Source organism: Corticium candelabrum, chromosome 3 (genome assembly GCF_963422355.1).
Source record: "Corticium candelabrum chromosome 3, ooCorCand1.1, whole genome shotgun sequence".
Lineage (NCBI taxonomy): Eukaryota > Metazoa > Porifera > Homoscleromorpha > Homosclerophorida > Plakinidae > Corticium > Corticium candelabrum.
The window spans coordinates 6787085-6811035 of record NC_085087.1 but is presented as its reverse complement, the minus strand read 5'-3'; the positions used below and the strand labels follow the sequence as shown (position 1 = coordinate 6811035).

Genomic DNA, 23951 nt, shown 5'->3' with positions numbered 1-23951 from the left:
CTTGGCACTTGCACAGAAAGGCAAAGCAAGGCCAACACATAAGCCAGAGTTGACATAGGCTGCTAACCACGCCTACTTTAGACACATTTAATGGGCGTGATCATTTACAAAAGACAGTCTCACAATTTGATGCGGAAGAAAAGTTGAGAGGTCTGTTCCTAGATGATTATTATTCCTCTGGATGGTACCTTAGTAGAGGGCTCCTAGCTCCACAGATCCCTTCAATTCCATCAGCACCGGGAAACAGACATTGTACTGCATTACTTGTAATATTACACACAAGCACTTCAGTGTGTATGACTGAGACTCTAATCTGTTAGGTGGCCCTAAAAATAATTATCATTGCGTCATTGCCAAAGGCATCTTAATTAATTAAAGCCTCCAAATTCAATTTAGGACACAGATGACGCCTTGCCTTACAGATGGTACCTTGCCTAGAGGGGCCTAGATGTGTGATTTACCATGTACAGCATTGTAACATTCAACAGCAGAACCTAGTCATATCCGAATAGGCTTTGCAAATGTTGGAATTCTGAGACTGATTTGAGGTTAAGTATTGCTCATGACATCTGCCAAATGCAAATGGAAAATGTCTAGACAAGATGTTAGAATGGCCAGTTGGTGAGTGGCATGATATGGGATGAAGCAGGGATTGGCAAGGCCAAGCATTTTGAATTCAAACAGCTATCTGCGAAAGGTGGTACAAAGTCGTTGAGATTAGTGAAGCTCTACTGACACATTGATTATTCTGTCCATAGTATGTCTACCCTCTGTTTGCCTGTCTGTGTGCTTGTCAGTCTCTCTCTCTCTGTCTGTCTTGTCTGTCTGTCTATGTGCTTGTCAGTCTCTCTGTCTGTCTGTCTTTGTCTGTCTGTCTGTGTGTTTGTCAGTGTGTTCGTCAGTCTCTCTGTCTGTCTTTTTGTCTGTCTGTCTGTGTGTTTGTCAGTCTCTATGTCTTTCTGTCTGTCTGCCTACCTACCTGCCTTCCCGTCCGTCTACTTCATCTATTTTCAACATTGAAATCTACCTCCCAATCTAAACATTTCCAACTTACCAATAGATCTACAGAAACCAACCCTATACAGCTGAACATCTGTCTACCTCACTCCCCATCAACATACAGCCTACATACCAAACTCAACATCACAAATATTTTCAGTACACAAAACTAAACAACAGGACATTCCATTCCCCACGCATCCGCCAACACACTACAACCAAACTCCCAGTCGACTCTCCGCTCTCGCGCTTCACATGCCGCTGCTAACCATCCACTTCCCAACAGTCCCTAACGCGCGCTCCATCGCACGAACCGACCACAAGCGTGTCAACAACAAACTGAGGATGACATAGACCTTCACACCACGCACACCGGCAGCGAGCACTCTATCACTCAGTCTCAACAATTTTTTTTACAACAAAAAGCAACCAGACAGGCGAGAAGATGGTGAAACCGTTTACTGTCCGAATTTCTGAGTAACGAATGTCAATCTAAGTCCCACCCATCTTGTCAAGTCGTGGGTCTTGACACGTGCGTAGACTACAACTCGATGAACGCACCTGCAGTCGCGTGAAAACGCGAACAGACGTTGAGAACGAGAAGCAGAGAAACAAGTCGGGCTGATGACATTTGGCGTGAAAGTGTCACACCTGGAGACGGGAAGCGACGCCGTAGGAAATTGCTTGATGTCCCGGATTATTTACATTGGTTGTGGTTCAAATAGATAATTTGTTTGTTCGCACTAGCTAACAAACAGTTTTCGTTTGTGCTAAGCCTAATATATAAAATAATACAAGTGTATAATATACACCTCCGTAACTGTACTCTGAACAAAACGAAAGAACCACACGCATGCGCAGAATCTTTACTAGACAATATTCTACTTAGCTAACTCTTAGTTACCTACTGTTTCTAGTAGACGCCGAGTCTATCGGAAGTGAATCAAGCTGGTGCACAAGTAGACAACAATAAACATGAAGATCGACCAACCACCTAAAAACGGCGCTTTTAATTATTAAAATTTGGCCTGCGATTCTATCATTTACTTTCTAGCCGTTAAGTTAAATATTAATTAAGTTAATTAAGTTTAAGTTAATTAATAATTAATTAAGACTACGTACCATTCACCTACCTAGACTCTACTGTAGACGTATGCATGTCTAGACAGTGGACCACCCTAGGCAATTGCATCGGCTTCGGCAGAAGCGCCTCTGTTACACTTGCATTGGTCCGGATATCAGATTCACTCCCATCTCCTTCAAACCGCTGCAACTGCAGAACATCGTCGTTAATTAAGGAACGACTTGATGTCAATTCAAATTCCAGGGTGTCCGCACGATAGTGCTCAGTCTCCAATTCAGCCTCGGACCTCGACGATGCCTCGCGTAAAAACACAGTTGGCCGATCCATATGTCTCTTAGTACGAAGCGGAGCACTGCTACTAGCTTATAGCACGTGACTAACTAACTTTAGGAGGGTGTAGTGACCCTTAAAGTCGACTGTGTACAATAAAATCTACACTTAATTTAAACCACCCAATTGATTGTAAAAGATAACTGCGACTGACTCAAGTCTCTAAGAACCAGTCCATAGACTGCATTCTTCACCCCAATTGACATGGAGCTAATGATGAGATCCATCCTGTTCGTGATTGCTTGCCGGAACTAGTAGCATTGCTACCACTACTGTTACTTCTACTTCGAGGCTCATCTGCCAAAGGAAGAACAGCTGATTTGGTAGATGATGCAGATTGAAAGGTGATAACAGCTTTTTTGTTGTCTGATGACACATCTAGCTTTTGACCACTCTTACCAATTCTCCTCATTCTAGCAAAATTTCTTTGCTTATTGATTGCGTCTCATTTTCGAGTGTCACATTGAATATCTTTAGCGAACACGTAATGAACCATGTAAACTGATCTTCCAGTAGGTTGTTTGGTAGATTGCTCGCTTTGTGTTGTATTGCGTGACTTGAGAGATATGTTTCGACGTCTAGCTTGCATCTATAGCTAGTTCAGAATGCGCCGTCGTTGACTAGAATCCATTGGTGAGATCAGACGAGTTTGTTTAGACAGGTGTTGTCTACAGATCCGGATGATGTACAGACTTGAGGTGTGTTCACACTATGGTTTGCAAACCATGGTGTGTTGTGTTTTGATTTGTGTGATACCGAGGAAACAAATTAGCATACACAGTACAAACCTGTGTTCACACTGGACTGGGTTTGATTACCTGGTTTGTCAACCTAGCACGCTATTGTGATCCGTTGTTTGAGCAGGAATCTCTAGACATGACGTCTGACAACAGAGTTAGAATACTCCGCATGACAAACGACACAACAGTTCGGTACTCAGTGCTGGCACTGCGATATCGACGAAAATGACGTCTTCTGTCATCTTGCACGCGCGAGATTCTTGCTGTTGACGCCCTGTGTCTAGCAGCATCCACCACAGTAAGACGATGACTTCCACTGCTACTCTCGTAGCTATGCGCTAGGCAGACTGCTACTCTGGTTACTAGGCGCTAAACGGCTAGGAATATTTTGATAGCTCCAAACCAGACTCAAGTAACCGCAAACCAACCTTTGCAAGTACGGTTTGCAAACCCAGCGCAAACCAGCATTCCATGCGGCAGGTGCAACGTTAACACTACCTCAATTATGATAACAAGCCCAAACCAGGCTTGCAAACCATAGTGTGAACACACCTTTGGACAAAATTATAGGGACACCCCGCTGTGGGTATGTAGTAACACAATAATTAGGTCACAATTTACCAACTATCAATATTGTTAAGAAGTTAATAGTTACCGCGTTGATTGTTAGGTTTCTTGAGAATACTGTAGACCCTAAATTATTTTCTTTACGTTTCGCATTGCGGAAAACAAGACCTAAAGTGTATGACGTCATGACTGCGTAAGCGTCGTAAGTTAGACTCTCTCTCATTTTCTTTAGTGGCTTTTAAAAAAGCCGGTTTTAATAACGCGAAGAAAATTGAAGCCCTTCACCAGTTCCTCAGTACCGAGTGTTCCCGCCTCTCGCCCTCCTGATTGCGTCCAGACGTCGCGGAACACTTTCTGCCAAGTTCCGGACACGCGAGGCTGGAATCTGCTGACACGCCTCTTCTCGTGAAATATCGCACTGAACAAGACTCTGCAACTGCGTGCAGCTGAACGTTCAGGCTAACATATCGCCTAAGTTTGGCGGTCTCAAGGGCAGCGGTTTTAGTGCAGCTGACATTTTGGCGGTAGCAGTTTGAGATTTTGCTACGTAAAACGTGGACCGGAAGTGGCATGCCAATGTTCTTTTGTTGCTATAACTTTATTAGTTTTTGTCTTAGCAGGACTTCTTTGTAATTAATTAGTGTCGCATGATTTTTGAATACGTTGAAGTTTGTTTATTGATTAAAATGGCAAAACAATTCAAATTGTGATGACATGCGCGAAATCAATGCGCAAAAACAGATGATTCGCCTTTTTTTCATAATGTTGATAAAAGGATCCACAAAATTGCTTTCACTCTCTACTACAGAGCATTCTTAGATTGTATGCCAAGAATGAGCATCCAAGAACGATGAACGTGTACAAAGACAAGAAAAGTAGGAATGGCCGTCTTCCTTCTTCAAAGCAAACTAGATGCGCAGTAGGTAGTAAGTACAGCTGCAGTCTTGAACTCAAGCTATGTGACATACTAACAATGGCGCAATCCATGAAAAAAGAAATTCCAAAAACATTTGGTTTTGCTAGAGAAAAATTCAGTGCCAAAGTTAGACTACACACAAAAATGCCAGGTGTCCCTATAATTTTGTCCAAGTCTGTAACTGACATATTGTCCTCACCGGCAACCAACAGTCAGCACAACACACGTAATCATGGCTTACAACCTGCTTAGAAGTAGTGGGTCCTCTTCACAGCCGTGCAGGTAATGCCGTAGGTCCAAAGCAGAGCAACCTGAACAAGACCATTGGTGACTAATTAGCGCTCCCCACGGCTGTATTCGCTGTTGACCACGAATCTAGGTCATATCCGTGTTTGGTGACCAGCAAATAGATAGCTGCATTGTCTTGCGTGCACGTTCAGCTATTGCAAGTTTGCATCCTGTTCCCATGTTTGCTACACGCAATGTGACACTCGCAAATGAGACGCTAAACGCATTCTTGGTCCCACCGCAGCTTTCTAGGTATTGATTTAATTAAATGTTACGAATGCGCCTAAGGCCTATTACTAGAGACAGAAAGCAACTAGGATATAATCTACTAGGCTGCCCTGTGAACTCTGGCAGGTAACTGCAAACTCTAGCTAACTACTTCAAAGCTACGGACGTGTCTCTAGTAGTTACGGTAACTTCATCTCAGACAATGATGAGTCACTCTACACTACGTTTGTGGACATCCAATGCCTCACTAGCAACTGACTTGTTAGTCTCTAGAGAGTGAACTTCCAGTTCTACTGCGCGTCAGTAATGCAGACGAAGTCGGTGGCAAAGGTAAAGGTGCTTACGTAATTAATTAACATCATACCACATCCGGACATGTAGCTCACTAGAATGAAACAGGCTATACACTAGAATTGTAGGTCTTCTAGCCTAGCTGATGGGGATTGCCTCCTCGAGACTATCAGCTTCCGCATTTTGTTACTAACCAGTACACGCCTATTAGTTAATTTGCTGACAAAGCTCATCAGTGTCTAGTCTAGCTAACTGTGGCCTAGCCGGCCGCCTAGTAGAAGTTCCTAGCCATTACTGTACCTCTAGATCTAGCTAGAGTACTTACCAATTCCGTAGGTGTGTAGTCATCGCTATTCATATGTCTTCATGACAAATGCATGAATAAACTGATTCAGGAAGAAGACTGTCTTCGCGAGACTAGCAGCTTCCGCATTTTGTTTTTCTAGTTACTAAACCAAACTTTCTTGACTACACAGTACGTTCAATACTCGATACTGCATTACTAATTTTTTTAAAATTATCTGTTCTTGCAAATTTAGTACGAGATTGCGGTAATACGGGTATTTCTACCGATACCGAATAGCGGCAAATTTTTGCGGTCCGACGTCATGTGACCGTCATAAGTCAAAGCAGACCGGGAACAACAGTCATTACGCGCCGGTAGCTGTCACACGTCGGGTCCCAGTGAGAGGTCGTCATGAAGGTAATGCGGCCGTTCGGATGCTCACGAATTGTTTTCTAGATTGAATCAGCTGTCTAGCTACTGTATATATAATGTGCTGGCCCGGCCTGCTGCGAGGCATTCTGCAGGGCTTGTTTCCGGCGAGCGACTGGGTGTGGTCGTGATTTCTCGCTCAAATCTTGACTCACGCTTCTCTTTCTCGTTTCTACATGTGTAACAATGTGTTACCGACCCGATAGTGCAAGCCAGGAATGTCTGGCGTCGCGTTTCATCGAGAAATCGGCATTTCCGTGATTTTAGGATTCCTCACTTTCGGTTATCGAGTTTAGCGATTGGATAGCATTCGTAATTTTTGCAAGCGAGCGCCGAGGATTACACGCTGGAGTACACTGCGTCGGACGGTCGATGGAGGTTGGCGGTCGCCCGTCCCTTTTCGCGCAAATACGTGGGCCGATGTGTGCGGTGCGTGACGTCTAGTGCATGCAACATCATTGTGGATTTTCAGTTGCTGATGCGAGAGTTTTCAGTGTTTGGGGTAGCCAAACATCACGGTCTTCCGCGACTTTATTTTGCATTCTAAGTTTGGGTGTAATACAGTGAAAACTGTTGAAGAGACCGGAATCCCGCGTTGCCAGACCTTCGGCGTACGCGGGGCGGATAGTGCTGGACCCTTTGTACACTGGAATTAAATTTGTTCCAGAACTGACTCATTTGCTTGATTTCTTGTTGCAGATTTTACTCGTTTCGCTATTCTTGTCGGTATGCGTCTTTCACTATTGTTCGTGTGCGACTAACGCCACCACAGATGCACCGACAGCTGAATCAACCAATGCTTCTAACAGCGTTACAATGACTGATAATCGGACGCCAGGTCCATCGACCGCTGAGCCCGTGGCAGGAAACGGTACGACTGCCGTCACCCAGGCACCCACAACAGAGCCTCCCAGTTCTGTACGTTGAAAGTGCTATGCGCATGCGTGTGATGGTCACTAACGGGTATTGTTCTTGAAGGGTTTTGTGTCGAGCGCGTCGTTTTTCCTCGTGGTTTTGAGCGGACTTGTGGCGCTTCGCACCGCCTTTGTGTGAAGAGTTGCTGCTTAGTGACAAGTGACTGCTAAGTACAGTAGCTAATTGAGTAGTAAGAGAAGCTGAGAATTTTGGGAGGTTCTAGGTTGTTCCTAGGGTAGAGTTGATGTGTGTGTTGTTGTGCGATTGAAATTGGTTTGATTCTATAAGAAATCATCCGTATACTCATTGTACTGACTACCGTACCCTTTCACGTCCGACTGTATCATCATCTACACGCATGCGTGCACTGAACGGGTAGTGGCGGTACGTACCACGCTCCCGGCCATCGTCACGGCACGTGACTGTCTTAAGGAAAAATATTGAAAGTTCGTTCACTCTCCACTATGTCTAGGCTCTGTCTCTGTATTCTTTTGCTAGTCTCGCGTAGCCAGACTCCTTTCCGCCGCGCTCAGCGAAATTTCGCCGGGCGCGGCGGAAAGGGGTCTGGCTACGCGAGACTATTTATTGTGTGGTCGCAAATTAGCTAGGTTTAGCTTACAAACGGAAACCCGTACTTTTTGTAAAATGCATATAGGCATACAGGCAAAACTTCTCTTTGCAGTACATCATCTACAAAGGGTGTCGATTTCAGTCGCTACTGTCTAGATACCGCATTTGTCCGAATTCTAGATTGTATAGTCACGTTCGTCGTCCTTTTTCAAAGTTCCCAACTTTTATCACTGAAGTCAAACGTTTCAAAAAAACTTCGTCTTATCAGAGCAACAATAGATAACTATCCGCTTACTGTCAAGTCGACTGTATTCTACTAGTTGTTGTCGACACCATCAAACTATCAAAATGCTTGGGCGAGCGAGGCAGCCTGTTACAAAAATGTAAGTTACTCAATTACGTAAAATTATGTAACTTGTCGTTACGGCTTTTACTACTACAGTAACGTTTCTGCTAATTCAATTAATTATCGCTAATCTGTTTGGCGGTGCACGAAGCACCTGGACCACGGACCATCCTCAATCAAGGGCTTCGCCCTGCTCTCACATTGGAGGATTTCGTCGCAAACGAGGTAAACGGTTTCAGTAATTGTGCAACAGAGGAACAAGAAATTGTGTTGAGTCGTTACAACAAATTAGTCCGTTCTTGTATTTAATTAATCTATAGTAGACGCTGCTAGACGCTGAACAACAACTGAAGCTAACTAAGCAATCCACAATCTGAGCTACAACGGATTGACACGCTTACTACAATCACGACAATGTTTTCAGAAGAGAATTCCTAGTGTTACGACAAGTCCATTTATCACCAGCCAGAACACAACGCAGCTTGCCGTCACCATGTAACCCTACGAAAAAAACCGAAATTGCTTCAGACCAACTGAAAAAAAAGTGGAGAAATTTTAATTTCAGCAATCTAAAAATATAAATCTCAGATGATATATCGAGACGTACAGCATTTGTGGGAGTCGCCGAATGCACGGAAGCTTTGGTGCTCACAGGTTGTTTCACCTTGTCTTGTGTTCCCGTTGCTTCTGTGCCTGCGGTCGAGTTGTCGGTCGTTATCACATTACTGGTGGTTGCCGTGGAGAGAGTTCTCGACACTGCCGTAGATTCAACCGAAATAGTCGCGCTCGTGGCGGTCGCTCTAGTACTGGTGGCATTGGTAGCATTTTCGCTAGCCGACTTTGCATCCGGCAAGAGAGTTGCCATTAGCGTAACGACGAGTAGAACCTGCAGTCAAACAGAACATCAATTAACTAATCTAGTAAAATCAAAGACTTTCAACATTCTCTTTCGAATAGAACATCAAATAGCACTTGAAAGTTTTGTTGAGAGACGACCCGCGGTCGGAGGCGGTCTAGACACACACTACATGTACATGAGTAGCGGCTTTTCGAATGACTGAAAAGAAGACCGGTAAATTTACTCTGCACGTTTCAGTTCTCATTGTCAACTACGCGCACTAGAACAAAAAGAAACCAAAGTATCCGGTGGATAATTGAAAGAAAAAGTTGCCCCGCACTCTCTACAAACGGAAAAGGCGACTTTGCTCTTGCAGCAGCCGCTGGAAACCACAAACAACTAGCATCCATGCTCTAGCACGCTGTTTACCTTCATTGCGGCGTGCTAGCTAGTTGAGTAAACTTTGCTACACCTCACACCTTCGGTCGTCGTGGCAAGACTGAAGGCGCAACTGCGAATTTTGCACGTGACACAATTCCCGTATATACGAAAGAGGGAGCCAATGGAAAATGCCGATGAAGAAATGCCGATAGGAAGTGCGACTGCGCATGACGTCGACAGCTACACAGACTTCCGGCGTACGCAATTTATTGCCGAGCGTAGCGAGGCTTCTAATCCGGGTCGCACAACAGAAATGGGCGTGGTCCTATATGGGTCTCCATCGAACTTTTGGTATGTTTATGTGTGTGTGTGTGTGTGTGTGTGTGTGTGTGTGTGTGTGTGTGTGTGTGTGTGTGTGTGTGTGTGTGTGTGTGTGTGTGTGTGTGTGTGTGTGTGTGTGTGTGTGTGTACACAAATCTCAAATTTCTCCTCCCCATGACCATGTTTCATGATAGGACCTACCTTAAAAAATCGTTTCCGTGTCCGACTACAGATGAGTCTAGGAACGATTCGTGCAAGCGACCAAACCACGAAGAAAATGCTTCATGAAGTTCCGTCGCCCCATCCATTTGTATTGTAGCTAAGGACTGTGTGTACGTAACAACCAAGAAACACCTTCAGGAGTTGAATGCCACCTACAGTCAACTATTCACACGTCAGTACGATTAATTACTACACAGTTTGCATCTAACACTGTTGGTAGTCAATGTGTTGCTGATATCAATTTCTATGTCAGTAAATACCATACCACTGTCATTACAACGAAACTGAGTGCATACCTATACTGTACATTTCAATTGTCTTGATCACGATCTCAAAACGACGGCTACCTATAGCAGACCTCTAGACGTAATCTAAACTACTAACATTGAAACAAATACGTATTGTCTAGCTAGGACTCGGCGTTTCAGTAGACGGTCTGAAAGCTTCGTTGGAAGTGTTACTCACGAACGCGAGGCGCCTACGGATACCGTAGAACTAGTACAAAAATCAATATTCTAGATATGACAAAAATAGATTTGTAACTTTCATTTTCAAAAGTCCTACGCAACAAAATATATATGTACCGCAAAAACGACTTGTACATACTTTAGAATAACTTTACGTCGTAAAGAAATAAATAGTAAAGTAAAATGGTATTTTAGCTTGTGTGACTAAATAGATAAATTAGTAATTAAAAAAATCAAAATTAGAGTAATGTATATGGTGTCAAGTATGGAAGGTACATTTACGTAATTACTAAAGATAAATTTAAATTGTGACTTAGTGATTCACTAGTTGCATACGTAACACAAGAGTTACCACAATTGACTCCGTAGGCACTACATGTTTAAGTAGGTCACAGCTAACCTTTTCTTCCGCCTACGACCATACCACTCCGAATATACCGGTTCTCGTCTGATCACCGAAGTCAAGCGGAGTCGGGCCGGGTCAGTACTAGGATGGGAGACCGCCTGGGAACACCCGGTGTTGTAGGTTTTTCCGTTTTAATTAATTAGTAAACTTTTTCAAAAATTATTTCTAGAGATTGCTAGGAAGAATAAAAAAAGAGGAAGAGAGAGAGAGAGAGTAATCATGCTTGCCCATTACTCGTACAGTCTACGCATGTTTTGTCTAGCTAGAGCCATTTGATCGACCTAGTTTTTACTGGTAGTTAAAGTACGTTATATAAATTAGCTAAGTAATAGTCTAGGAGGTTACTGAGCTACTAGGTAATAGATTCGAATTTTTAGTACTTCTCATGTATCACGGCTCCACAGCTTGCCTCCTATCTAGAGTAGAGTACAGTACTGTGGTCGTAGCTAGCTAGCCGCGTGACTGTCCACAAACATTACAGTGCAGCTGACTGCAGTCAGCATGGCTCTGCAGTAAAAAACTATGTAATGCTAACATCTCCGTTTTAATAGTCTGTTTTTTTAGAGTCAAACAATTTACATAAGAATGCGAAGAATCTAAAATGGTGGCGTCTCCAAACGCATCAAAACCAGTAGCCTCGAATTTCCAGACCAGAGAGCGCGTGAAGCGCGAGAACTCTAGTCTCGATAGTAAAATGATTTCGGAAGTATTTATCAATAGCGATGCTAAATGGTGTCTAACAGCGTAGGATCGTTTTACCTAGAGCAACGTATCATTTGTAAAAGCCATGAGATCTCACGAAGAAAGAGACGTCTGCCGTGTTTGCAGAGATATCTTGGTAGACGGCATGAAACGACGACTCTTTGATTCTTGGGCAGACAGTCTAACCACTCGACTAGCGAGACTTACCGCTCGACCAGTTGTCACAGGTGATGGTCTGGCGACGCTGCTGTGCATGTCTTGTCACCGCAAGCTTGAAAATATCAAAGAACTGAAGCTGAAACTAAACTAAGATGTGTGCGTGCAGAGTCTAATCATTGTTCTGGCATGCAGAGTTTAGTCTAGTCTCGAACTTCCAGACCAGAGAGCGCGCGAACTCTAGTCTGGACCAAGTCGATACTAAAATGATTTCGGAAATAGCCTTCTAAGCCAATCAGCTTCTACAACCCAAATCTCGGTTATAAATTCTGATTGGCTTAGCAATAATTGGTTATACTAAGTGCACTAGCACTGATTGCGCGCGTGTGAAATCCTCGTGGGCGGCTAAGTGCACGCCAGAACAAATGACTGAACTCTGCTTGCCAGAACAATGATTAGACTCTGCACACACACACATCTTAGTTTTAGTTTCAGCTTCAGTTCTTCGATATTTTCAAGCTTGCGGTGACAGGACATGCACAGCAGCGTCGCTAGACCATCACCTTTGACAACTGGTCGAGCGGTAGTCTCGCTAGTCGAGCGGTTAGACTAGCTAGCGGTCTGCCGAAGAATCAAAGAGTCGTCGTTTCATGCCGTCTACCAAGATATCGCCGCAAACACGGCAGACGTACGTCTCTTTCTTCGTGAGATCTCATGGCATTTGCAAATGATATGTTGATCTAGGTAAAACGATCCTACGCTGTTGGACACCATTTAGCATCGCTATTGATAAATACGTCCGAAATCATTTTAGTATCGACTTGGTCCAGACTAGAGTTCGCGCGCTCTCTGGTCTGGAAATTCGAGGCTAAGTTTAGTCATTGTTCTGGCGTGCACTTAGCCGCACACGAGGATTTTACACGCGTGCAATCAGTGCTAGTGCACTTGGCATAACCAATTATTGCTAAGCCAATCAGAATTTACAACCGAGATTCGGGTTGTAGAAGCTGATTGGCTTAGAAGGGCTATTTTCGAAATCATTTAGTATTGACTTGCTCCAGACTACTAGTAGACTCGAGCCAGTCTCTCCCCGCCTTCGTCATTCCCCGGATAGTCAATTCTCGAGACTGGTTTCAGACCACCCTCAGGAATTTTACGTCATGTAGATACGGTTTCATGGTCACATAATGACATGCAGATTATCTAGGTAGTTGTCACTAATTGCCTATTTGTTTCCCGGAGGTCTCGAGCCGGATGCCTCAGTCGTTGAGAAATCGTGAAAGAGCAGGTATGTTTCGTAGCTCTGACAGCCTGTACATGTAGGAAGTTTATAGAAATAATCTAGACGTCTCTACCTATAGGTTATTAATTATAGCTAATTCACGAAGTCGTCTCTCCAGGTTCAGTCACTGTTGCCTCTCACTTTCCAGCTCGTCCGTTTGCTGCCGTATTTTCTCCAAGAGGTCGACTACATTTATGTTTGTGCTAGGAAGGCCAGAAGAACACGGTCTCCTAGAAGAGTCGTGTGCTATGTCGTCGTTCACACGCTTCCTTTTCAGGCCGAAATATTTGTAGACACTGTTTCCTTGGTGCTTTGTCTTCTTTCTTTGTACTCTTCGCCAAAAGACATCTCTGACCACCTTTCCGACGTCAGCTTCGAGCAGAGGAGGCTTCTGGTGTGATTGCAATAGTATACTTACTTCTGCTTAGACGTCGTTTGTCAACGAACCTTCAGACTGCGTGCCGATCTCATAATGATTTTCGAACCTGCGTAAGTTGTACGTTTGAGATCTCGATGCCTAGTGACGGATTCCATCAGTGAGTCTAGAATAATAATTAACATTCGTGAAGTATAAAGCTGTAGTGACACCAACGGACTGCTCTTTGGTCTGCATGGTCAATCGCACCCTACACTGGGAATGATCACCGACAGCATGAGCACTGTACATTAGAGTGGAGAGATCTCTAGGCTGCTCGATTGAACTAACAACTAGCATGCATGATCGTTAGCTACCTCGTAAAGAACGGAATGTTTTGACGCCCCGTTTCCTTGAAAACCTGTTGTTTTGCAGTAGACTAGACACTGTATGGCCTAGCAACAGGCACGGCATACGTATTTACACTGTAGAAGAATTGGATACCACTTACTAACAAATCACGATATTATGATACAACCAGCGACCACTAAACGGATCCGGGATCCGTTTATCTAGCCCTGTCTGTTAGAACGTATGACCTCTTGAAAGTAATTGCACCGGAAGAAGGCGGTCTGAAACCAGTCTCTCCGCGGCGAGGATTGACTATCCGGGGAATGACGAAGGCGGGGAGAGACTGGCTCGAGTCTAGACGAGTTCGCGCGCTTCGCGCGCTCTCTGGTCTGGAAGTTCGAGGCTACCAAACCAGTCTCTCAGTAAAGAGGTCTCAGAACCACTTAGCGCTCGACTTCAAACGTTCCCAATGGTAGCCAGACTACCAGCGGCTCGGAAATCATCTATCGGCAAGTAAAAAAAGTTAACTTGCGCAAGCGCAGTAGACAGGGTGTGGTCTCTTTAGCTAGCTGTCGCGACGCGATGAGATCTACTTTTCTGCTAACAGGAAGACACGTACTTGTGCTCTCATTGTTTAAATGGACAGTAGAGGGTAAGTTGTAGGCGGTGAGCTGTTTAGCGGCGGTGCATGCACTCTGCTAGGGTAATCCGGGGTAATTCCGTGATCAAACATTGCCTTCGGTGACCCGTAAACAACGCGCTGTTTTAATTAACTTGTTGTATTTGTATTTGCCGTCAGCATTGGTCACTGCACTACGTATAGGAAATTTCGTGGTCATGTCCTTGCTCACCTCGACTCTAGACAGGATCTAATGTCAGGGTTGGGTGGTGGGACACTTACCAATCGCTTTCCTCAAGGTTTGGGGTTTCTAGCACCGCTCAACGCGCACTAACACTTACAAATCGAGTCTGTCTTTCTGAGATGTACAATTAGCGTTTAGTAATGATCAAGAAATACATGCCTAGGGTCGTCGCTGAGCTCGAGATCGATGTACGACCTGGAAGCTAAGCCTACTCTATTGTCACCTATTTTACAGTTATCAGAGTTACAACATTGTCGTCAATGAGGCTAATTTGAGCGGAGCGTTAGTGAAGGAGGTAGGGATACGTCCCCGCAACATTACATGGATGGCTTTTAGCTGCAATAGCAAGTCTTATCTCTCGAGCGAGTGTACCGCTGACAGATCGTACAACTGTAGCACCGAAGGCCAAATACTACGACTACAAAATGAGCTTTGTTCGTGAAAGCTAGAAACCAGACAAGTCAGAGTGGTCTAGCTAGTACCTTCGTTCAGAAGTCGCTGTCTAGATTCCACAAACGATAACACTGGCCGTTTCTTTTGTTCCTTTTGGAACGCTAGACAATCAGCTATTGAACGAGTGCTTAAATATTAAAATAGAGCTTGGTTAGCGTTCAGAGCCGTGGTCAGCCATTGAAATCAAACTGTAAGGAATTACCTGCGTAGAGAATTAATTTACTCCGAATTACCCTACCCTAAATGCTAAAGATTTTAGGTTATTAAATTTTCATCACACCGGATTACGGGTACGTACTCAGATTTTTGTTGATGAAAATGATAATTTTTTGTCAATGTTAATTAATTAATGTGATGATGGGGGATTGATTATTACTTCAGACGACTATTTCTCCGTGTGCAGGTGCTGTGCGGTTTCTTGAAGCTCCATCTGGTATTGTATACATTCCTCCCACTAACTTTGCTGCAAAGAGAGTGCTGTGTGTCACCAATGAGAAAGCTAGCATCACATGGGCTTATGAAGACAGTGGTGTTGAACTGAAGCCTTCTCAATATCCCATTGTAGTGCTAAACGACACTGCTAGTGCCATGAATGTCAGTGAACAAGTTGCTGGTACTTTGCCAGGTTTATTTACACTTCGTCGAGTGCATTGTCTAGCAGGAAGTGTCGACAGCAGTAGTTTTCTCTTTCAGTTTGGAGGTAAGTACATTAGATGTTACTGTAGTTGGAATTCTTCTATTGATTGTATATTAATACTGATGTCTACAAATTAAACCTATTATTACTACACGCACGCACTCTTGCACACACGCACACACGCACTCTCGCACACATGCACACACGCACGTGCATGCACACACACACACACACACACACACACACACACACACACACACACACACACACACACACACACACACACACACACACACAAGGCTCACTCTGACAACATTGTGTCCAATTAATAGAGCAGAGACTAGGGCAAAGAGATGAGGTTTTCTGTATATTGCTAGCTAGTGGTGTGTAATGGACAATAATTGGCAGACAAGTTGTTGAGTGCCATCTGTTGTATATACAGTAGGACACCACTTATCTGACGGGCATGGGACCAAAAGGACGTCGGATAACTGAAAACGTCGGATAACCGACGCATTTTGAAAAACGACTGCAGAATACTTTAAGAAGTTCAAGATCTAAATTGTACATGTAACTCCTAATACAGTACAACTTCTTTGACTAGGGAGAACACTAATGGAAACTGTCAAGACCTAAAGTAACCACTAATCTTAGTCTGGATCAATGCTTTCACTCTTCTTGCTATAGTTTTCAGCAGCCCATTCAGTAGGACCATTGTGCTTCTGAAACTTCAGGTTGTTCTTCCAGGTACCGAAGAACCGTTTCTAGAGCTTCACATTTAATTTGACGACACCTGGATCACGGATACAGTACTGTACGCACAGGAATCGTATGTCCTAGCGTGCGCACAGCCTTGCAGTTTAGACAAGCCATGCATCGTCGGATAATCCGTGCTGTCGGATAACTGAGTGTCGGATAATTGGTGTCCTACTGTATGATGTATCAGACAAATATTATTTGTGATATGGTACTGACAGTCAGAAAAGCTTGTTCAAGTGCATATACATATTTTTATTAACTTAATTAATTAATAAACGTGAGTTGTCTGATGATCTGATGTCAGCATTGCAGGACCTTTGTTTTAATTAATTCCCATTAGGTTAAAGTTTGTCTGCTCAGATTTTCAGTGACAGACTTGTGGTATTTTTATAACACTGGTTACGCAGGACTAGGGTGGGTGGTGGATGTGACATTTGCATTAAAATGATGATTAAAAAGTTAATTATTAGGGAGCTGTCAGCTACATTTACGGACTGCTTTAGAGTAGATATCATTTATAGAAGTCATCATTTTCCAACATGAAGCATCTTATTGTGTTGTACTGATGGAAGCTGGATCTACGTACTTAGCAAATATACTGTAATAGGAAGTTTTTTGAGAAGCACAGGCAGCATTATACTCATAATTTAATTTGTAGTTGCGCATGGGTTAATTACTATCTATAGTTTGCTAAAACTATAGAACTGAAATGGACAGTTTGAATGACAGTAATTTACATTATGTTTCCATTTCAGCAATACCTGTTGTTTCAACCAACCCTAGGGATGTTACAGTCATTGTAGGGCATCAAGCTGAATTTAGCTGTTCTTATGATATTTCAAAACAGCCATTTCCAAAGTTGACCAAATGGAGAATCACTGATAATAATGGAAATGTTAAGATAGCAATGGAGACTAGTCATGTTGGAGCAACTAGTATGTACAGCATTTCCTTCATTTATTCATTTGATGCAGGAAAGTATGAATGTTTTGGGGAAAATGAGTTTGGTACTGCTACTTCATTACCAGCAACATTGACAGTTCAATGTAAGGATGCACTGACTTGTTCAGAATGTGTAATTTTGAATCATAATTTTGTATTCTCAGATATTGGTGATATCACGTTGGCTGTCAAACCAAGCACAACTGTTCATGACAAGACTCAAGTAACAATAGAATGTACTGTAGCTGCATTACCAGCAGCCGAGATTCAACTAAGTCGTAATGATGGAATATTCTTCTCGTCTTCTAATGCAACATTGAATAGAGAACTTGGAGGTACAAAAGAGTATAGAGAAAATCATGTCAGTTACACAGTTGTTGCCAACAAGGATTGGATGGGAAACATACAATGCCTTGGAAAGAACTTGTTTGGCAAGATATGGAAGTCAAAAGAATTTATTGTACAAAGTATGTGTGTCGTCTATTGGTTATTTAGTGCTTGTACAGTGACACAAATTGTCTTGCAGCACGTCCATCCTCTCCAACACAGTGTGTAAATATGACAACAATGGCTTTAGCTGAATCTGTGACGTATTATTTTGTGTTGGGAAGTGATGGAGATTCACCCATTACAAAAGTGATTATAGAATGTTACAAAGGAAATGGCAAAACTGTAGTTAAGACTGGCACTTCAACTAACTTTGAGCATTCTAACTGTACTGCAGCTGAATTGGCTGGTCTTACTTCTGGAACAACATACACGTGTCAGCTGTTTGCAGAAAATGCTGTTGGTCGTAGCGATGGCAGTGATTCGTTTGAAATTAAAACGTATGCATCAGGTCAGTTGCGAGGATCTTTATTCTGCTTGTAGTCTGCATTTTTGAAGTTAGACATATGTTGCCAATATTCTTGTTAACTGACTTACTTTGTGCAGAAAAAAAGTCGAGTAATTGTAAGACTCGGGCAGGTTTGTTACTGAATGTTGAAAAGCAGTACGTACAGTCATTTTGTAACAAAAATTGAACAAGAGGTTAATTATGCAACAGATTGATTTAAGCTACAAAAGATTTTGACATTAGTTTTAATAAAGAATTAATTAGATAATAAAAATTATTTTATTGAATTGTAATTGTGGCAATTGGAAATAAAGGTCAAATGATTTTGTGAGTAAGTAAGCTCTTAAGTAAAAATGCAGGTTAAACGTTGCGCTTAATTAACAGTGATTGTTGCTAGCTGCACAGGCTCGGCGGAAGCAAATCCAAAGTGCTACGGCCAAACACTCGCTAGAAGGCATGGTCAACGTGGCATAGGTAACTTTTCAAGAAAGTGTTACTGCCATAGCCTTAGCACCGTAGTCGTTCCGCCGGCTTTGATACATGTACATGTAAACACAATGGCTCATATCAGCAGGTAGCTGATCAGAGGTACAGTACACTATAAATTTCTGAATTCCTGTTTTTATTTCGAATAATTCTTCATGTATGAGACAACAGATTGTGTCACTGCATTAAATTGTGTGATATTTTAGTACCTGCTACACCTGATCTGGATCCCCAACCTGTTCAAGTTAATGAAACTACACTAACGGTTAGTTGGACTGTCGACTATAATGGTGGAGAGTCAATCACTAGGTATACAGTGCGATGGACACTTGCATCCAGTACTAGTGATAGTGATTGGTTGTTACATCCTTTGGTGTTGCCACACACTGGTTTGTCACAAGAAAATGGTGAGCATACACTGGATGGCCTTAAGAGAAATGCACAATATTCTGTGGAAGTTATTGCAACGAACAAGGAAGGAGAAAGCGAACCTGGTAGAAACGTGTACACAACACTATGCTGTAAGTAAATCATGTCTTGGTTGTGTCATTGGTCTTATTTGGTGTATCTGTAGTTCCTGGTCAGATTACTGAGGTTGAAAAAGTAGAATTAAATAGAGAAGTTGACAATCCATCCACAACTGTCAAGCTCTCAGTCACTATTCCGGATGACAAAGGTTGTGGTGAAATTACTAATTACATTGTTACAGATGCCACTACTGGGGAAGAACTTACGTCAGTAATTGTTGCAAGGCGTGATGGTAAAGTGACTCTTGAAATGTCAGGGTTGGAAGCTGATAAAGAATACCAACTGCAGGTGTCTGTCAGTAATTCAAATGGTGATAATAGTCCAGCATCAGCTGCAGTCACTATCAAAACTGAACCGTGTAAGTTTTTGTTGTAAACAAGACAAATTTGGATTTTCACATATAATACATGTTGTTTAATTTGTATAGTTGAGGAGTCTACAAATGCACCAGGTAAGAAAATGATGGTCAGCAATATGTTGTTATATCTGTTACTTTAAAGTTTTGATTTCTTGTTTGTTGCTAAAAGACACCTTTGTAACATACATGTACGAGTATGTTTACATAGCTTCATTCCTGCTCTCAACAAGCTTTGTGTCTTGTACAAAATTTTTCTGCCTAGTTTATCTAATATCAGTTAGTTTCTGCTACAAATAAGTAGGATGTATCTATACAGTGATTACTGGCTAGCTATCTCTTGATTTGGACTACCTATACAAGCTTACTGTAGACATGCATACAGAGTTTTTGCATACAAGGTTATGTAAATTGCACAAAAGAGATGTGATGTAGAAGAATAGAATCAGCTATTAAATGTTTGCTAGACTTGTCAATGTGACATTGTAGGGAATGTTACTGTTTAGTTGTTATTATTGTTTAGGCTAGCAAGTAAAATATATTGTCAAATGATTTTCTTCTCACTGAATTGGGAGCTTGCATGGTATAGGAATTATAGTTTTGCTAATCATGGATTTTTTGTGTCTGTAGATGACAGTCTTTCAACAGGCATTATTGCTGGTTTGGTTGCTGGAGTTGTGGTGCTCATTGTGGTTGGTGTGATATTAATATTGTGTATATACCGAAAGAAGAGCTGTGTGGACAGCTCAATTGACAGGACAATGAGAAGTCATATGTATGAAGATCCTGTACAATTGTCGAGCGAAGACATAGTGATGCAAGAATCTAGTGCATATGGTATAATAGCAAAAGACAGAGAAGGCAATGGCTCTGAAATGAGGATGCAAAAATCACGGGCATATGAAAGTGTATCCACCCAAGCTGCTGGTGGTAGTTTTCCTGTTTATTCAACTGTAACCCCTTTGTAGTGCTGACATATACTATACATACATTGTTTTTGTGTTAGAATAATATTAGTACTTTTTACTTGTAGACTTAAAAGTTGCCCTAGGAGTTTTATTGATTGTACAGTCTCTGCTGGTCTGTAGCATGCAGTCTCAGCTGTAGACATTGGACATTGGAGTTTATTTTGTATCATAGATAGTATAGACTTAATTAGTAATATAGTTCCTCAGATGACAAACAACTCAGAATGCCACCCTGCAATTTACAGTCTGTTATAATTAACTTAGGAGATCTTATCTCTGAGGGACCTTGACAGATCTAAAAATCGAGTTTTGTGACAGCATGAGCTTGGGCTGAGGATATAGTAATGTGTTAGAGCAAACATTGGGATGCATTACTATCTATTTAAATATATATAATATAATATAATATATAGTATCGAACATGCTAGACCACATCATGCAGACTACCCATGCCCCATTGTGCACTTTACTAAACTCGGTGTTAAACTCGTGCTTTGCTGTGTTGTGTGCTAGCGCGTGCGGTGGTGGTAGCGTCACACGATTGATTTGTCTCATTCCCAGAACAGAGGCAGTTGAAAAACGACGTCGTCACGGCAAGATGTCAACAGGTTGTCGATTTGCGCACGCGCACAGCAAGGTGTAGTTTTCGAATTGACATCCTCTAGCGATGCAATGAGATCTCACTGTCTGCTCGCAAGGAGTCTCATTCTCGTGCTTTCGGTGTTTAAATGGACAGCAGAAGGTAAGCCATAGCTGCAGGTAGAGGGTCACATAGTCAGCACGTCGCGGTTTGACATTTTTATTGGTTTGTTGTGTCTGTGTGTTTTCACTGTTTGAAATGTCTTCTATACGAAATGTAGTTGTGTACGTGACAATGTACGCACATGTATTCGTACGCATTAGTGGCATTTCTGGGTGTGACGAGTGAGAGAATGGCTTTTTTTACTAACAGACAACATTCCTGGGGTAAGATTGCGGATGTAGTCGCCTCGTACTGTACACTCTTTTTCTTCAGTCGTTTAGTTCTTACATCGGTAAGTTATGTTTCGACATTGCTTTTCCTGTGTTATCTGTTGGTTCTCACGTTGGTGTCTTAATATTCTGGAATGCACGTGAAATAGTTTGAATATTAGATGTAGATGACGTTGTGTTTTTGGTGTCTGATCTAACTGTTTGAGCTTACAATTACTGTTTTGATGTTTAATGTGGCGTTGTTGTGTAGCTCAGGTAGAGTTCTTGAGCTCTCCGTCTGGTACTGTCTACATTCCACCCATTGGCAGTCCCATAAAGACTGTAAGATGTACAACAAACGCTACCGCTGATATCACGTGGGTACAAAGCGAATTTGGCAAGATTGATCCCACACGTTTCAACATTACACAAGAGAACAGCACTTCCAGTATCATGCTGGTGCATCAAAGTTTTGTTGATACTAATCCACTTGCAGCTGGTTATCTAACAAGAGGCACTATTGTTTGTCGATCTGGAACAACAGACAGTGGCAGCTTCACGTTTAGACAGGGCGGTAAGTGTTGCATGTATTTCAACGTTTGCATGGGTAGTAGATATAATTTCTGTTGCAGTATTACTAATTAGCTAATCGAAGAATTAATAAAGTTATACACAGTAGGTTACTGGTATATGTGGACATCTCCTACAGTAGAACAAGTTTTTCTGTTGTTTAAAGAGCACAGGTTCATAGAAAGCTGCCTTTAAATCAGGATGAAAATGTATGCTGTTTGAATGACAGTATTTATGTTCAGTTTGGATTGCAGCAATACCTGTAGTTTCAACTACAGTCCAAATTACAGTCCAGGAAGGGGAGCCAGCTGACTTTAGGTTTACCTCAAAACAGCCATTACCAAAGTTAACCAATTGAAAAATCACTGATAACTACGGCCACACTGAAAAATTTTGTTTCGGGTAACCCTGATTGACCATCTTTTGGAGGTTGCCTCAATTTTCTTTGCGGCATGTGTCTTTGAACATGTTGCATGCATGTGCGTTTATCACTTATTTCTGTGATACGAGGCTAGTATTGCACAATATACTCAACATGTGCCATTTCTGCAATTTCTGTCAGTGTCATGGTTCTGGATGGCAATCATTCCATGAAGATCCTGCAGGTCGAAGAGTTGTCTCTGCTGAAAGACATTCTTTGCATGGTAATGTCAGACGACTATGCATAACGTTTGATGTCTGTACAGACAGCTTCATATCCAGGAACTCACTATGATGCAGTGCCGGATGACGATGTTGGATTGCATTTAGAGTTTGGTAGACGTTATGTATTTTTTCCTTGGAGGCTGCTAGGACATTGAGAACTTGTCAGCAAGTTCCAGCTGAAAGTGTAAACGACTTAATGATGTGGAAAGCATTGAGGGTACAGTGAGGGTATGTACGTACATTGTGCAGTTCATCGCTTGTGCATTATGGATGATTGATGACCACCATGACACTTTAGCAAATGTTGCAGCTTGAAATTCAGACATACCAGCACTCCCATCAAACTGGATGGCTTTTAATGACTACAACAACTACAGGGCGAAAAGGGTAAGAAACCTTAGTTCTCTGGTAAGGACATGCATGCCATTGCTCAGTTGCTATTTGGAATGCTGGAAAAACCAGTGCTGCAAAGGCCTCTGGATGGAATAGTTTCACAAAGGATGTTGAAGGGTTAGCTGTCGTTCTGGAGAAGCATAGTGCACACTTGCTTGAACCAGCAAGCTGTAGGAATCAAGGCTTGGCAAAGTTTTGATTATGTTGTGTGGCCACTGAGTCCGTTCTCTGATTTTGAAGTTTGTTCTCGTGTCTTGTGATGCTTCACGTGTATTGAGCAATGAGTAGATACATTTACGTAAAGTTAGAGGATAGATTGAATGGAGTAGGTGAATGCAAAGCAATAGAGTTTGAAGATGACAAGATTCTGAGTATGGTTCCGGCCAAACACATCATGTGGGCAGTATCTTAAACAAGACAAGATTGGACCAAAGTTGAGAAGATATTGATGAATGAGTGAGTGCTTCCTCTGACATGATTGTGGAGAAAGTTACACACACACAAACAAACAAACACACAAATAAAAAACAAATGTTAAGCCCTCCACGTTGTTTGACGTCGACCTTAAGGTCAGTTGTGGAGCTTTCTCCCCTGCCTCTAGAGACAGGGCCTCCATGCGCTATGTGGAGGCTTAGGGCCATGGCTACAGTCCACCTGGAGCTTGGCCAGAGTCATCCAGGAGCACTGACTATGGTGCAGCTTTGGGACTGGACACCAAGGCCCACAAGTCTGCTGCATGATGTTACTGCCAAGCCAGCAGTCATGTCCACCCCAGTCAATGACCAGGTACTCATTTATACTCCTGAGTCGAGAGAAGCAATTGTGTGTAAGTTTCTTGCTTAAGGAAATTATGCCATAACTTGCCATCACTGTGGCTTGAACTTGCAACCCTGCTAGGTTCTGGATGTTTCCATTCTCCAAATGCACTCTCTAATTAATTGAGCTACAGCACCACACACACACACACACACACACACACACACACACACACACACACACACACACACACACACACACACACACACACACACACACACACACACACACACACACACACACACACACGAGTTTAGGTCTTGCAGAGTAGGTCGCCAAG

General features: G+C 42.5%; 4 protein-coding genes and 1 non-coding gene across 7 annotated transcripts in view; 3 read left to right on the top strand and 2 right to left on the bottom strand.

Moving 5' to 3' along the window:
• LOC134176812 (cell adhesion molecule DSCAML1-like) overlaps positions 1 to 1355 on the bottom strand; it is an 8929-nt gene extending 7574 nt beyond the window's left edge. The window contains exon 1 of the mRNA XM_062643474.1: positions 1055 to 1355. The gene's annotated coding sequence lies outside the window, so the exon portion shown is untranslated. The remainder of the gene's footprint in view (positions 1 to 1054) is intronic.
• Positions 1356 to 8260: 6905 nt separating this feature from the next.
• Positions 8261 to 9347, bottom strand: LOC134177305 (uncharacterized). Of its 2 annotated transcripts, none has more exons than XM_062644083.1 (3): positions 9257 to 9347; positions 8597 to 8875; positions 8261 to 8522 (listed from the first exon to the last, which is right to left on the bottom strand). In XM_062644083.1, the coding sequence occupies exons 1-3, from the start codon at positions 9260 to 9262 to the stop codon at positions 8514 to 8516; spliced, it is 294 nt and encodes a 97-aa protein (XP_062500067.1). In that variant the 5' UTR covers positions 9263 to 9347; the 3' UTR covers positions 8261 to 8513. The 2 variants fall into 2 exon arrangements, with proteins under 2 accessions (XP_062500067.1, XP_062500066.1); XM_062644082.1 differs by having other exon boundaries at positions 8261 to 8490.
• A 1281-nt stretch (positions 9348 to 10628) lies between these two features.
• On the top strand, positions 10629 to 10747 carry LOC134177847 (5S ribosomal RNA). The gene has a single exon (XR_009969560.1). It is a non-coding gene; the product is annotated as a 5S ribosomal RNA (ribosomal RNA).
• A 3296-nt stretch (positions 10748 to 14043) lies between these two features.
• LOC134177705 (uncharacterized) lies at positions 14044 to 16059 on the top strand. Its single transcript, XM_062644485.1, has 3 exons — positions 14044 to 14122; positions 15190 to 15486; positions 16028 to 16059. The coding sequence occupies exons 1-3, from the start codon at positions 14053 to 14055 to the stop codon at positions 16057 to 16059; spliced, it is 399 nt and encodes a 132-aa protein (XP_062500469.1). The 5' UTR covers positions 14044 to 14052.
• An 882-nt stretch (positions 16060 to 16941) lies between these two features.
• Positions 16942 to 20508, top strand: LOC134177048 (neural cell adhesion molecule 1-like). Of its 2 annotated transcripts, XM_062643751.1 has the most exons (8): positions 16942 to 17228; positions 17289 to 17591; positions 17651 to 17962; positions 18652 to 18966; positions 19020 to 19331; positions 19401 to 19424; positions 19959 to 19988; positions 20057 to 20231. In XM_062643751.1, the coding sequence occupies exons 1-8, from the start codon at positions 17090 to 17092 to the stop codon at positions 20080 to 20082; spliced, it is 1461 nt and encodes a 486-aa protein (XP_062499735.1). In that variant the 5' UTR covers positions 16942 to 17089; the 3' UTR covers positions 20083 to 20231. The 2 variants fall into 2 exon arrangements, with proteins under 2 accessions (XP_062499735.1, XP_062499734.1); XM_062643750.1 differs by having other exon boundaries at positions 19959 to 20508.
• Positions 20509 to 23951: the final 3443 nt, after the last annotated feature.